A 15927-nucleotide genomic window follows, 5' to 3' on the forward strand; every position below is an offset into this window, starting at 1 on the left:
CTTGTGAACAACTGAGATGTAAAATCTGACCCTTGATCATTGTATTATTTTGGGGATCCCCACACGCGGGCGTAGTGCCTTAACCACAGACTTTGCAGAGACCGTACTCAGAGGATAGGCAGATGGATGTCTCGTTGACTGACACGTGACAGTTAACAAATAGGAACCCAGGGATTTGGATTGGGAAAGAGGGCACACACAGCCAGCGCGACGTTCAGTCAGCTGACTCGCGGCAGGCTCAGGTGTTATATTTTCATATGGTTTATTTGTGCGTCATTTCACTGAGGAGGCGGACTGTGCCACGTGCCTGCGTGTACACGCACGTACACGCCTTCTAGTTTTTGGAAGTGCATCCCACTACAATCGAGCTGCCGAGACCGTTAGTATCGATGGGCAACTTGACGTAGTCCTAACGCCCTCTACTTCGATAGCTCAAACTGTAAATCCAATAAATCTAAATTTGAAGCAGCGTGATCCACCGTCATTCGGAGTTCTTCGGATTCGGGTCGTGTTTGTTTTTTTTTCCAGCTACCTTTGGTCACCGGAAATCCACGATGCCTTTGATGGCTTTGATCTGGCACAGTGACGTCAGCCATGGCAGGAGTCGAGGCGGCACGGGGCAATAATCTGAACGAAATTGCCCCAGATGTATTCAGTTTCTGCACACAGAATCTCAAACCGAATGGCGTTTTATTGTCACCACGTCACACTTAAGCTGTCAGGTAAATGTAGTGCATAAATATGTTCAGCATTGCAGAATTTGAGCGTGTCTTGGAGGGGATGGACTTGGGCAACGTGGTGGACAGGTTCGAGGCAATGATTGATGAACTCCCAGAAAGCACACCCCACCCTCCGTTTCCATCTCCTCCCGTGGTCCGTGCTCAGCCACGGTTCGACGCCTACAGCCGGGCAGATCCTTCTGACCAGGCTGATATGAAGTGGGATGACGAGTTTGAGGCGGTGGTGGATGGACTTTTAGAAAGTACACCCCAGCCTCCATCTCCATCTCCATCCCCATCTCCATCTCCATCCCCATGCCCATCTCCATGCCCATCTCCATCTCCATCCGTGGTCCCTGCTCAGCCAGAGTTGGACACCTACAGCCAGGCAGATCCTTTTGGCCAGGCAGGAGTTCTCGGCCAGGCAGGTCCTTACAGCCAAGCAGGACCCTACGGCCAGACAGGACCTTACAGCCAGGAAGAGGTAAGATACAATGTATAGGTCAGAGATAGATTTGTATGAACTATTTTAAATACCTGTGTCAAAAAAGCTTATTAAATGGGCAGTGAGCGATTCTAAAGCAATACAGCGTATTACTTGGCCCTGCAACGCTGAGTGTTTGGTCTAGTGGTTAGTCCGTCGGATCCCATACCGGAGGATCAGTTCTGTCGCTCTGAATAATGGGGTGAGGTCGAATTGTCCTTCCTACCTACTATTCCTTGGCCTCAGTGGAAAACGTCATGAGGTCAGGGAAAGGTGTAAAGGAGGACTGAAAGGAAAAAGCCGACAGCGCTGCTCAGAGAATCTGACTGGACGTTCACTACACTACGTCATCACGCGACAGCGGACGTTACTGAAGTGCATCTCCTGTGGTGAAACTACAAGTTTCCGAAGATCGACTACAAAAAACGCAACGGCTCCATCTGGCATGTTTCAGTGTGTTTTACCACCGTGTGACATCAGATGTGAATGCTTCATAATGTAACAGTAACTTACATGATGACGTGCGTCTCTTCTGTGTCATATTCATACTCTTCTACTTCTTCTACTTTGGATTGAATCATTTACGTTCGTGCATGGCGCCTCACGTTAAATATCGCTACCGCAATGAATTGTGGGGCGTCTATTTCTCCTTACTCGCACAAAGGAAGGTCCAGTGTACCTTATGTTAAAGGAGATAGGAAAGGAAGCATTGCAGCTCTTTTCTTATGCATTCAGAGAATCTGAACAGCTCTTATCATGGCTGCTGATCAAATACTTCCGGGTCACATCAAGATTTAAGAAGATTCCGAAGCCAATTTGACAATCGACCTCACCCATGGATTCGAAATGTGCGCCAAGAACTTCTGGGAACTATCTGAAAGTCTACATGAGTCACGTGACGTGCAAACATTTTGGACTTGACAGTTGTCGCGACTCTCATTAAACGGCACTGGTCCAGAGTCTCTTATTGCCCCGCCCCCTTTAATGGTGAAACCAATCATTCATGAGTACGTAGTGTTGTGAAGCTGGAGGACACAGATTTACAGGTGTCAGGTAGAGCTCTAGTCTACCATAGGACAAGTTGAATCGCAGGTTAAGATTTTCATTTAGTGATGTTACTAAATGTGAAACAGGTTTCTCGTTCTTTCACTGGTATTCAGTCACACAGACACACAGCCTACTAACTTAACTTCATCCCCTCACTCAGATTTGTTTTAAAGAGCAAAAATCAAAGAACATATAATTCATAAGTGGAAATATTCAAAATCAAATGAGGACATTTTTCTTTATAGCAAACCAGTTAGAGGCGACAATTTGTGTGAATTAATTTTTTCCATTTTGGTCTGATCTTCACATGAATACATACGCCTGACCTGTGTGGCCCTCTACACAAACAGTCGCACTATACATGCTATGCTCTGTTTATTTCCCTGCGCATCATAGACTCTGCACATGTGCCACGGCTCATTCAGGGAGTTAGTAAAACGTTAGGAGAGGGGACACTGACACCATGTGGAAAGATGACCGATGATGCAGCTTGTCTGTTTGTGTCTCCAGTGTTACAATAGGCCTAATACGAGTCTCCCTCAGCACTTTGTACAGAACCTGAGGCCTGTTGGATTAGTGTGAGTAAAACACACAAATACAAACAAATACACAAGACTGTACACAACTATGAGCCTCTGTTTGTGTCTTTTTTTGATGTCTAATGTCTAATGTGAGCTTCTGTCTATTTAGAAATGGAGAGGTGGTGTACGAACTGCCAGCGGATATGCAACATCTTCCAGGTGCTCCTCTAACGAACAACCCCATTTCACAGTAAGTCACCCCGCTAGGTTCAGGATCTGTGGCCGTCAGTTGTTTCTTTCCTCGCAGCTTTTTTCACAGAGGTTATTCATGGTTTTCCCATAGAAGGAGGAAGCGTGAGCTCCATGAGGATCATACCTACTTTAAAAAGCCAGCCAATGCTTTTATGCTCTTCTGCAAGGAGCAGAGGACACACGTAATGGCACAGCTGAAGACAGCTCACAGCGCGGCTGTACATACTGTCCTCGGACAGAGAGTAAGTGACTTTGATCTGAATGTTTGAGAGACTCCCTCATTTTATGTCACAAATACACTCTGGGAGTTTCCATTGCAGGGCCTTCAATCTGTTATTGTGGACCTTTGGGTATTTGTTAATATGTTTTTGTGTGAGCCTGTAGTTATGTGTCGCTGTGTGCGCTGACAGTTTGACATTGTGTGTACAGAGTGGAAGTCACTTTAAAAAGAAGAGGAACAGGAAAAGTATGAGGAAGCCGAGAAACAGAAGCTACTTCACAGCCAGCAATTGCCCATGTGGCCCTCCAAAGAAAATTATGTATGTACACTGCTTACAGACAAGTCATATATGTTCACATCGTTACACTACACAATGCAACACAGTCACTGCAATGTTTTTTTATAAGCTGATACCTGATGCATTTGTTTTTGTGCAGGCCAAAAAGAGAACAAGGATCATGAGGAGGCCATAGCACATGAAGGTAACATATTATTTCTACGGATCACAGTGTATTTTCATGTGAAATTTCATAAGAATTATTTGACATGTGACCAAATAGGACACATTAAATATGAAACACAAAGCAAATGATGAGGTTCAAATTCTCCTTTTGTCTGCTGCTGAATACAATAAGATGAATTATGCATTTTTTTCCATAGACACAATAATTGTGATGTTTCGAGATTCAATTTGATTTTATTTAATACAAGTATAAAATATAGGACCCAATGCAAATTGTATCTAATATATGAGAGTATTTAATAAATCTCTGCATGTTTGTGTTGCAGCGTCTGTTGCCTCCTGGCCCTACCTGAACCTACTCTCACTCCTTCCCCGTTTCCCCGTCCCCTCCCAACCTCACATGGGGTGGATTCGGATAGTCCTTCCTATCGTCTTTTCATATCTACTATTCCTTGACCTCAATGGAAAACGTCATGAGGTCAAGGTAAGGTGTAAAGGAGCAATCATAGGACTTAGGAAAAGCCAACAGTGGTGCTCGGAGAATCCGACTCGACTTTCACTGTACTACGTCATTACGCGGTGGCGGATGTTATTGACGTGCGTCTGCCGTGGTTAAACTACAAATTTCCGAAGATGGACTACAAATAACGCGGCGACTCCATCCTTTTCCAATTTTGTGTTGAATGATTCATATGCAACAGTAACCTACATGATGACGTGCGTCCCTTCTGGGTCATATATTCATACTCTTCTTCTTTTACATTAACTTAAATTCATTTAGCAGATGCTTTTGTCAAAAGCGACTTACAGTGCTTTCAACCATGAAGATATTACCCAAAAGTGCAAGAGTTGATAAGTGCATAAACATTTATCATATAAGCAAGAAACAGCTTCAAGTGCTCACATTCTAGATTTTCGAAATTTATTTTTTACATCAGATTGAATCGTTTATGTTCGTGCATGGCCCGCAGTGTTGTAGTCGAGTCACCCAACTCGCAAGTCCGAGTCGAGTCTCGAGTTCCAAATGTTCAAATCCAAGTCCAAGTCCGAGTCACCAAAGACAAGTTCGAGTCTGAGTCTCGAGTCCCCAGTGTTTGTCTCCGAGTCCAAGTCAAGTCACAAATAAAAGAGGGTCAACAAAAATGACACAGCTTTCAACATTCAAAGTCTTCACGTCCTGCTGCATCTTCCAAAATTTTTCCAGCGTGGGATGCACTGAATCTGCAGGTGGAAGAGGACAAACACTCCCTGCCCTTGCAAGAAACTGTTACAGACTAAAGTGACAGACCTGTTGAACATATAAGTTGTCAGGGACTTCATCCACCTTCGAGTCCGATTTCATGAAAGCTTGAGTCCTCTTGCATTAATCCTCGAGTCAGAGTCCAAGACCGAATGTGCGAGTCCGAGAAAATAGACTTGAGTCGCTACATTGGCGCGTCACGTTAAATATTGCTGCCACAATGAATTGTGGGACGTCTATTTCTTCTTTCCTTTCGCATTGGAAAGTCCAGTGTACCCTATGCTAAAGGACATAGGAAAGGATGCATCGAAGCACCTTTCCTTTGCATTTAGAGAATCCGAACAGTTCTTATCCTCAAATACTTCAGGGTCATTTCAAGATTTAGGGAACTTCCCACCAGGCCTGAGCCACCCCTCATTGATTCATCCATCCATTATCTATACTCCAATTAACCTAACCCTAATCTGCACTTCTTCGGACTCTGCGAGGTAGCCGAAGTACCTGGAGAGAACCCACGCATACACAGGGAGAACATGCAAACTCCACACAGAAAGGGCCCTGGACCACAGAACCCAGAACCTCCTTACTGTGAGGCAACAGCGCTAACCGCTACACCACCGTGCAACCCTCATTGATTCATTTAAAAATAAAGCTGCATCTTTTTTTAAATTCTGATCAAGTTTCTTGACCTGTTCAAGAGGAGTTTTTCCTTGCCACTGTCACAAAGTGCTTGCTCATGGTGGGAATGTACTATGAAGATAATTGGGAATCTTCACAGACATTGAGATAAATGTGTGAAAAATTATAAATGTTAAGGTAAAGCAAATGGTAAAGTAAATAGGTATTAGAGAAGAATAATGACACAAGGTTAATATTGCATTTATAATGGTGGTCGTTTTTTATATGCAAATGGAACAAGAGGAAAACGTCAACATACATCTGATGGGGTGAATGCTTGGTTTCTCTCTTGTCTACCATATCGTCTTCGCTTCCCATGTCTTTTAAATTCGCTTCTCCTCAATTTATTTAGCATTAAAGATATAGTAAATTCCCAAATATTTTTATTACAAATCACTTCCTAAACACCAGCTTCAATTTTGCCCTGAATGTTTTCAGTAAGAAAAATGAAAGACAAACATTTTATTTTCTGTATTTTTGAATGTTGCTCTCGCCTTCAGTACGCTGTTAGTACCAGTTAGTCAGCGTAATGGAGTTATGGTGTAAATACTTTTTACAGAAGCTGTACCTGTGCAGTATGAACCAATACTGCACAGTATGAGATGTGAAGTGGTTGAATAAGGGAGTAACAATTTGAGATCTTACAGAAAATATATAACCTATTGCAGTTACTTTCTACCTACCTGGCACCTATTCTATTATTACAGGGCATGTAAATGACCCACTCTTAATAGAGGGTAGTATGCAGGTAGTTGTATGTTGTGCTAAATTATAAAACGGCTCTATATATTTGGTTGATTTGTGTGAAGCTTGAATCGGCGAGGACCACCGACCTTTATTTTGAAAGGTGCGGGTTTGCATTTCCGCTATCACATTGCTTTGGTTATTCAAGTATGGTTAATATTGTGTCCTTGTGTCCATTTGAAATTGTGCTCATTAAGCTCGTATGTTGTGTTTCATGTTGGGGACAAGTGTCTTTTAAAAAACAAAACAACAGGCAGCCTGGGAGGGTATCGACGCCGGAAGTATTATGAACACCCACAGATTTGACTTCCGGTTTATTTCTGAACTTTAGTACACTGTTCTTCCATCCTCTGCACTTTAGTGATCTGTCGTGTAACACAGCCGCTGGGAGCATGTGTGCAGACACGATCCTGTGCATGTCCCGTTTCTTCACACGTACAGTTGCTGAGGATTGGAGAATAAATAGCTCAGAGGCATTCCCGTGAATTGTTTTCCCTCAACCGAGTATAGGGTTAAACGGGAAGGAAACGGAATAAGCAAGCTTACTCAACATTCCTGTTTACAGAATATTAAATCCTTCAGTCTAGACTTCGTCGGCTGGTTAGGATGTGGGTCGCTGGGAAACCCCCTCCACGGTGGGCGTAGTCCCGCAGAAGCAGAGCCGCCGTGTGTGGAGACGAACACGCATGCGCAGAAACAACGTCTGCCTGGCTGTCACTCCTCGCAGATTTCGGAGCTGTCTTTAGCTTCTATTTTTTAACCGCGCGGAACTACAACAACAAGAACGCAACACAAACTCTTAACCTTGAAGTCGTGCTTGGGGGTTCGTTGAAAGGCCGACGGTGTCATTATTGTCAACCCCGACGCCAAAGCGCACCAAGCAAGAAGACGAACCGCGGAACAACACGGTTAGCTTGACTGTGGAGCAACAATGTTCTGACACCTCGAGCTAAGTACCGCCTGCCCCGGCAGGTGAGTGGATACGTGATGTTTCTGTTCTCGCAGTCACTCAGAGTTCGAGTTGTCTGACTTTGCTGAACCTAACGTTGAAGCTCACGTGGCCTGTGTCCCCGGGTTCTGTCCACTGGGAGCAAGAAGTTACAGTCGGGGAGGTAAACAGAGCAAAAGTCGACACTGTAATATTAGAAAAAGCAATAAAGTCAAATCCAATGACTCTAAGCAGCTATAGAATATAGTGAAAGTATATATATACACACATTAGGGTTTTCTCATCATTGTAATGCTTAAATATATGCGCCTAAGTGTTATCACTGACTCAGTGCTACAGGTAGTGTATAATATGCATAAATAAAAATACTTGGTAGTAAGTCCTTCACTGAAGCCAAAAAGTGTCTTAAGTAGTGTAATATATATGTATGTATATATATATATTTTCCTGCCCAGCAGCTCCTGCAGACCTCACACCATGGAGCGGACTGCGGTCAGACAGAGCCAGCTCTGCGGCTCCTGGGAGATGAAGGAGAGGCTTGGGATGGGAGGCTTCGGGCACGTCTACCTGTACCAGCACCTTGTAAGTTCTTGTTGTCCACCTTGCGCACCAAAGCAGAACATACACACCACAGTCACATCCATCGCCCACTTGGTTTTATGCCCCGTCTGTGTTTGGAGCAGGAGCTGGGAGAGAAGATTGCTGTGAAACTTTGCCGCCTGGAGCTGAACTCCAAGAACAAAGACCGCTGGAGCAGAGAGATCCAGATCATGAAAAAGTGAGTGCAGATCATAGGCCTGCGTTCACAAAGGAGCCCATGAAACAAATCCTCTAGCTACTTGTTTGGCTCTCTTTTTTTTGTAGACTGAACCACGTGAACGTTGTTCAGGCCAGAGAAGTACCAGAGGAGTTGAGCTCCATTGCTTTAAATGACCTCCCGCTGTTGGCCATGGAGTACTGCTCGAGAGGAGACCTACGCAAGGTACCAAACTTGTGAATTACAAAAAAACAGATTGTTTAAAATTGTTTAAACAATTTGTTGTTGTTATAACCAGTGTACAATTACCAGTCTGTACCTCTTCTTTTAGGTGTTGAATAAACCGGAAAACTGTTGTGGGCTAAAGGAGAGTGAAGTCCTCTCACTGCTTAGTGACATAGGTAATATTTTCTTAGCTTTTACTTTGATAAAAATCCACTATTATGACATTTTAATGCATCATACACTTGCATCATACACAGGTTCTGGTATTCAGTATCTCCATGAAAACAAGATCATTCACAGAGACCTAAAGCCCGAGAACATAGTTCTTCAGGAGATTGGTGGGAAGGTGAACTAATTTATTTTTGTCCATGCACACAATCTGCGCAATCTGTAGTTTCATATATGATACAGTTTTCCGAACCACGCTCTCATACATTTTACTATGTTTTCCTCCAGCTTGTCCATAAAATCATAGATCTGGGTTATGCAAAAGATCTAGATCAAGGCAGTCTCTGTACGTCCTTCGTCGGAACTCTCCAGTACCTGGTAAAGCGGCTGCATCAGTAATGCATCACTCTGCAAGCAATACTTTGATGTTTATTTTCGATACATGTCAACAATCGAGCCCTATCTGCGTGTGTCCAAGGCTCCAGAGCTGTTTGAGAGTAAACCCTACACTGTGACTGTGGACTACTGGAGCTTTGGGACGGTGATCTTTGAATGCACTTGTGGCTTTCGCCCCTTTTTACACCACATGCAACCCGTACAGTGGTGAGTCAGCACATACACCTATCATCTGCAATAATTCATCTCTGTGTTAAAGGTTGAGAAAAACTAATGAGACTGGATATAGAAAGGGGTTTATTTTAGTATATGGAACATTTTGTGGATCTATTTTTCCAATTTGATGACGTCATTTTCAGTTCTCTGGTAACACGTTTGCCTGCTTTTGTAGGACAAGTAAGGTCAAGAACAAAGGTCCCAATGACATCATGGCAGTAGAGGACATGAATGGGGAAGTCAGATTCTCGACACATCTCCCATATCCCAACAATCTCAGCAGGTAGAGCCTAAAAGACATTTCATCATACACACCAGGGCTCCTCATTGTAAATTACATATAACCTCTGTGTGTGTTTTAAAAGACCGCTGCTCGAGCCAGTTGAGTCTCTACTACAGATGTTGTTACTGTGGGACCCTGCAACACGTGGCGGGGGCCTGGATCCTGACAGAAACAAGCCGTACTGCTACACCACTCTACAGAATATTCTCAACATGAAGGTCAGTAATATGAAACTTTCCTGTATTTCAGACTCACTCAAACCCAGAGACTAACAGGCAGTGAGCAAAGCAAGCTCTTCACTCTGCACATTTTTTTCCCCAGGTGATTCATGTGTTGGACATGACCTCAGCCCAGCTGCACTCCTTGGTTTTGGGAGCGGAGGAAGGTTTACACTCCCTGCAGCTCCGCCTGGAGACACACACTCAGACACGCATCTCCCCGCTGAGCCAAGAGCTGCTGCTGGAGACGGGAATCTCCCTCGACCCACGCAGACCGCCCGCACACTGTCTGCCAGATGGATTGGTATGAGACACTGGTTTCAAGTTTGGCAACTGGCTTTGATTTGGTCTTTGTCTTTTGACAAAAATATTGAAGTGTTTTTGACAATTTTTTGTCATTTGGTTGATAAAATCAGTAGTTATTGTTTAGTGTAAATTGCCAAAAAACTAGGGACATTCATCCAATTTTTGTCACTGACATTTTTATCATACATTTAAAATGTTCATGTCTTCAGTGCATTTTTAATCTACAACAGTCCCCATCTTTGTGTACAGTTACCATGGCTACATTTGTCTTGCAAGGTGTCCATGTTGGTGTGCTGCCTTCATGTTTTGGTAGTTTGTAGTTTTGATAGTTTGGTAGCTGCTTGTCTAATTCTCGGTGGATTATGGATCAATTTATTCCGTCAATCTCCTTCTTTTGAGAACAGCTAACATCAGATAACAGCACTACTGACTAGCGAGGCGTTTCTTACCAATAGTAGTGCAACAGGCGAAGTTGCTAAATCATCTTCTGAACAGTGGAGGATAGTATCAGGAGAGTGTGTAAATCGGATCCACAGATGCAGGTTGTTGAATAAGACTTTGCATTGAAACATTTGATTTGATATCTTCATTTGATATCTGTCACATCATTGTTTAGCTTTTATTTGTTTGCATTTTAATCTGATGAGAAATAGTTTGAGTATTTTTTGTCACAGTTTTTGTTAATGAAATTAACACTGACATGTACATTGACAAATCTCTAGTGTCAGTCAGGCCCTGCAACAAGTACATACACATGCATGGGCAATAGGACATACTATTTTTTTTTATATATCAGAAAATAGTGTTTGTTTTGAAATTTTGAGTAATTTTGCATTATACTTTATATGTCTTGTAACAGGAATAGATTTTGTTGCCATTTTACCTGCATTTTTCAACAGTGCTGTTAAATTTAATTTATGTTTACAGTGGGGCTTTTGCATAGTATGAATAAATAAGGGAAAGTATCTGGTTTCTAATAGTACAAATTGCATTCTAATTGCTTTGAATTTTTGCTTTTACAAATGTGAGAACTGCCACCAGCATGCACTATAGTATGTACAGCAGTATTTGTGCTCTGCCTACAGCGAGGCTGGGACAGCTCCATAGTCTTCCTGTTTGATAAGAGCCTGACCAAGTACTCTGGACCGCTGACCGCCAGACCTCTGCCAGACAGTGTCAACTTTATCGGTGAGATGTGTAACTGTTTACTGTATCCAAGGTCTCTGTCTGCTGTTGATCTCTGGAGGGTTTTCTTTGGCCCTGAAAGATACAGATTCATTGCGAGATTCAGCAAAGTAAAAAAAAAACCAAGCGAGATGTTTATGTTTACTTTTGGTGTTTTACGTTATTGCAAATCCTTCATGTCCTTTGGGAAATATGTTTTGTCTCAGTCAGGGAGACTAAGACACAGCTCCCACTGTCTGCACTGAGAAAGGTGTGGGGGGAAGCAGTCAGCTACATCTGCGGGCTGAAAGAGGACTACATCCGCCTTTACCAGGGACAGAAGGCTGCCATGTAAGTGCATAAAAACACACAAATACATACTCTCAATCTGAAAACATCCTTATGCAGCATTTGTTTCTGTACAGGCTGAGTCTGCTGCGTTACAACACCAACCTGACACGGTACAAGAATCTGCTGTTCTCACAGTCACAGCAGCTCAGAGCCAAACTGGCTTTTTTTAAGACCAGCATCCAGCACGACCTGGAGCAGTACGCCAAGCAGAGGCAAACCGGCATCTGTGAGTGGATGTTGAACCTGCTGCTGTGATACGCACTGTTGTTTAAAGTCATCACTGGCGCCTCAAGTGAACTATCTGCTCTTGTGTTCGTCTGAAGCTTCAGAGAAAATGTTGAAGACGTGGCAGGAAAACGAAGAGAAGGCCGATAGGTTTACAAAGGTCGGGCAGTTGTTTATTTCATAGTAATTCGACACAAGCTCTCTTGCAGCTGTTTAAAAAGCAGTACATACTGTGTTTTCTGCCCTAGGTTGCAGATGTGGGGTATCTGGATGAAGAGATAGTGGCTCTACATTCTGAGATCGTGGAGTTGCAGAGGAGTCCATTTGCGCGGAGACAAGGGGATGTAATGGAACAGCTGTCGGTATCTCTTAAATTTAACTACAATCCTTCGACTTAAAAATGAGGGATATTGACAATTTAACTGTCTTTTTTTCAGTGAGGAAAAGGCAATTGAACTCTACAAGCAGCTGAAAGCTAAGTGCAAAAGTTAGTACAAATCACGACACGTAGAATACTAGACACACCTTTTAGGGGCTTCTGTTTTTTTGGTTAATTGTTGTACTCAACTTACAGTATTGGGGGTTCAGATAATGCCAGTTGCACTGAATCCAATTTAGCACCACAAGAAATAATTAGTATCTCGTGATGTGCTGACAGATTCATTGAACTCTCAGGGAACCAAGTATGGCAGTGACTGTGACAAGTGATAGCACATGGATGGTCATAGGAGTATGTGTTTGGACAGGTCCTGACCCTCCACATGGCTACAGTGACAGCTCTGACATGGTGAAAACCATCCTCCAAACTGTTCAGAACCAGGACAGAGTGCTGAAGGACTTGTACACTCACCTCAGGTAAAAACAACTGCAAAATTCAGTCCAACTGACGTATCATTTGACATTTCCCCTGTGTATCATTTGTGGCTTTCCTCCTCTTGATTTCTGTAGTACAATTCTGGTGTGTAAGCAGCGCATCGTGGATTTGTTCCCTAAGTTGGAGAGGGCGGTGGAGAACATTAAAACTGCAGAGGCTGCGGTGATGCAGATGCAAATGAAGCGACAGAAAGAGTTCTGGTATCTCCTCAAGATTGCCTGCGTGAGTATATAATAAATGGCACTACAGAAAGTATTTTTGACTCAATGTTCTTTAAACACAAGTCAAATAACATTAAAGCTAATACAGTGTGTGGTTGTGTGTTCAGGCCCAGAGCAATTCTCCATCACAGCCAATTATGCAACGACCCACTGACAGGTGAGATTACAAGTCACAATTCAGTTCATCCATCAATCCATCCTTTATCTATACCACTTTAACCTTTTAAGGGCTGACATTGGGAGAGAGGCGGGTTGTCAGTCCATCACAGGGCCACAGAGACAACCAACCATACACACACATTGACACCTTTATTTTAAAGTTTGCAGATGAACCTAACCCCAATCTGCATGTTTTTGGACTGTGGGAGGAAGCAGGAGCCCCCAGAGAAAAGCCACACAGACACTAGGAGAACATGCCCTGGTTGGTCGGTTGGTTTGAAGCGGGATTTGAATTCAGTTCAGTTCACTGTAAAATACAGTTGTATTTGAATGACACTGTAAACACTGACACTGTTGTAACAGTCTCGCTAAAACATCATGTGACTGTTTCTGTGTGATCTGCTGCTAGAAGATAAGTTTAAATTTATGCAAATAGTGTGATCTCTTAAAACCAGCTGCTGGGTTTTGTACAAACCACAAAACCGCCACAAGAGGTCACACTCAGCCCCGTTCACTTTACAGCCTCATACGTCTGTCGAAAAGGACTCATAACGTCCTGGGTTACTGACAATATAGAGAAATACTTTTTTTTATCATCTATTCAGAGTCTCTTGTCTCTTTCAGTGAAGCTGTTCATCAGTTACTGGATGAGAACCAGCGTTATCTGGGTCAGCTTACTTCTCTGCTGCAAGACGCCACCCAGGAGATGGAGCACAGTGTCATGGTATGGTTTACAGACATGCATGGAGGAATGTGTCCATGCACATCCTTGAAGTAATAATTTGTGAATAAACTCACCGATTCATTGTTGATGATTGTTTTAGTAGAAGACATCTGTGAAAAATATAACCTGTCGGATTATTATAAATATTATTATTCACCACCACATATATACTGTGTGTGTGTGTGTAGTGTATAGTGTATTGAATCTTTCCTAGTGAGCCTTTACTAAATCATACTTTACTAGATCACCTGCTTGGGTTTGAGGTTCGAGTTCTAAGATGGTAGATGCAGAACAGTATGAATAAAAATATTGCAGTGTTAACTGATCTGTGACTTGTAAACTGGCTTCACGGCTTCACCAGTTTTTTCTTTCACCAGGATCAGGACTGGAGCTGGACTCAGTACAGAGCTGTGAAAACACAACCTCAGAAGCCGTAGAAACTGACCAAAGACTCTGTGTTTGGAGTTCAAAACATGTGAACACTGCAAACAAGTGCCTTATCAGAGTTACAGTCTCTGAAAGCTTGGTGATTCCATACTGTGTCATTTTACATACATGTGATGCTGTGAGAAAGTAATCTGTGAAGCAGCATGATAAGGTATGCTATTCACATTTTAACTTAAATGTATATTATTGAATTTAAAAGAAAAACTGCGTTGAGCTGTCAACCAAAATGTATTTATTGTACTGCTAATATAGGTTAGAGTTAAAAAATGTTGCTGCTAACAAACTATGCATGACGGAATGTGAGTAAAAATGCATAAATGTATGGCATATAGAATATGTTTTGTCTCTGTTCAAATAGTTTAAGTTGATTTTATTGGAATCTGTTTTTCAGTCTCAGACAGTGGAGCAGACGACTGTCTGCGCTCATACAGGAAACTGTTTGTTTATAAGACCCTGGGTTCAAAATCTCTTGGGAGCTGCTGAAATCCAAACGGGAGGATGTAAGCACAGCCTAACAGGCTCTAATTAATATGACAAAAAACAAGTTAGAAGAAGCTCAAAAACATTGTGTTAGAGAGAATGAGAGGGACTTAAATTTGTTGTGATTTCAGTGGTATGCTATTGTCATTTACATTATTTATTAAAGGAAGACATATCCTGTCGTATGTGTTCAATTTCTTTGTAACTATGACAAATGAAGATGTCTTTTCCAGACTTAAGCCACTGTCTCAACAAACCTGGCAAACACATCACAGTTTAAATTAATGTATTTTTAAGGAAAAAATATCAGGTAATACACGTTCAAGCTGTTTTCCCTGAGTAATACACTACAATAATTCTATTGAAGTGCCATTCAGCTTGAAAGTAAAATATACAGTTTTATATTAATTTCAAAATTGTTCTGTATGTATTTTATTGTAACCTGGTAGTACTACTTCTTCAATGTTCTATAATGTAACTCATTTTGCTCAGTAACCTTTTAGTTGATAATATAGTAGGTTGTACTGTCAGTTCATTTTCCACTTGCTCATTACAGTGAGCTTTAATGTCACAGTCTCACACCCTTTTTTAGTAGTAGTTATTAGTAGTATTAGCACATTTGAATAGAATATGTGAGATAATAGATCACACTATGCCCACTAAACATGTTCAAGCTGTTTGTGCTAGACCTAATCGTAATATGTCATGAAATATTTCTTACTTTTTTTCAATAAATTAAGTTACGTAAGTAAGTCAGTGCTTTTAATGTTTTATTTTAATAGCAAGAAGTAGAGCGAAACGTGACGACTGTGGTTTGTCGGCATCTGACCAATAGAAACGCGTGTAATTAACATAATGTTGCTAAACGTGAAGAGAAACCAACAACGAATCGCTTTAGGGGAGATTGTTAGCCTGCTATAGAAGCCTCTTTTTCGCTGTTCAAACAAACCAGGTGTGTTATACGCTTTAAAAACATTTCTATAAATGCAACACCCTGATAGTAAGAGGTTGCTTTTATCCTCGCTATATATTTGCTCAGCCCACACATTTCTAACCGGATGTGAGGGCGATCTGGCTGCGACATCTGTCACCCCATTGATCGCTAGGGTTGATTCGGCTGATCTGGCTAGGCGGGTGTCCCCTTCCTCCCTCACCACTCCATGTGTGTCCCTCCCGAAGCCCCGCGCTCGGTGGAAGAGGACGACGTCCCCCCCGGAGGACGACCATTCATCGGTATACCAGTAGCTGCGCTCCCTGCTAGAACCTCCAAACAAGCTCAAGGCCCATTTGTAGGAGAAACGTAGGGAAGTCAAGCTTCAGACACATCCAAATGAGGCACTGCACGTGGCAGTCTGCCTTACTTTTGACGTTTATCATCATGTAATAATTATTATTA

At 42.4% G+C, this 15927-nt stretch overlaps 2 protein-coding genes across 8 annotated transcripts; both read left to right on the forward strand.

Annotated features, from left to right (window-relative positions):
- Positions 1–259: 259 nt before the first annotated feature.
- On the forward strand, positions 260–5615 carry LOC118283505 (COPII coat assembly protein sec16-like). Its single transcript, XM_035605563.2, has 7 exons — positions 260–1203; positions 2761–2828; positions 2941–3021; positions 3115–3265; positions 3453–3562; positions 3681–3725; positions 4033–5615. The coding sequence occupies exons 1-6, from the start codon at positions 742–744 to the stop codon at positions 3703–3705; spliced, it is 897 nt and encodes a 298-aa protein (XP_035461456.2). The 5' UTR covers positions 260–741; the 3' UTR covers positions 3706–3725; positions 4033–5615.
- A 1056-nt stretch (positions 5616–6671) lies between these two features.
- Positions 6672–14713, forward strand: LOC118283502 (inhibitor of nuclear factor kappa-B kinase subunit alpha). 7 transcript variants are annotated; one of them, XM_035605553.2, is made up of 22 exons: positions 6672–7340; positions 7421–7480; positions 7773–7899; positions 8001–8095; positions 8182–8299; positions 8406–8475; positions 8557–8645; positions 8756–8845; positions 8946–9070; positions 9255–9362; positions 9445–9580; positions 9684–9884; positions 10972–11074; positions 11278–11401; positions 11476–11627; positions 11725–11786; positions 11875–11984; positions 12064–12113; positions 12373–12481; positions 12575–12722; positions 12829–12878; positions 13042–13485. In XM_035605553.2, exons 3-22 carry the CDS (start codon positions 7795–7797, stop codon positions 13208–13210), a joined length of 2214 nt encoding a protein of 737 aa, XP_035461446.1. In that variant the 5' UTR covers positions 6672–7340; positions 7421–7480; positions 7773–7794; the 3' UTR covers positions 13211–13485. The 7 variants fall into 7 exon arrangements, with proteins under 7 accessions (XP_035461446.1, XP_035461444.1, XP_035461450.1 ...); XM_035605551.2 differs by having other exon boundaries at positions 7776–7899; XM_035605557.2 differs by having other exon boundaries at positions 7464–7480.
- The last annotated feature ends 1214 nt before the right edge of the window (positions 14714–15927 follow it).

Source organism: Scophthalmus maximus, chromosome 10 (genome assembly GCF_022379125.1).
Source record: "Scophthalmus maximus strain ysfricsl-2021 chromosome 10, ASM2237912v1, whole genome shotgun sequence".
NCBI lineage: Eukaryota > Metazoa > Chordata > Actinopteri > Pleuronectiformes > Scophthalmidae > Scophthalmus > Scophthalmus maximus.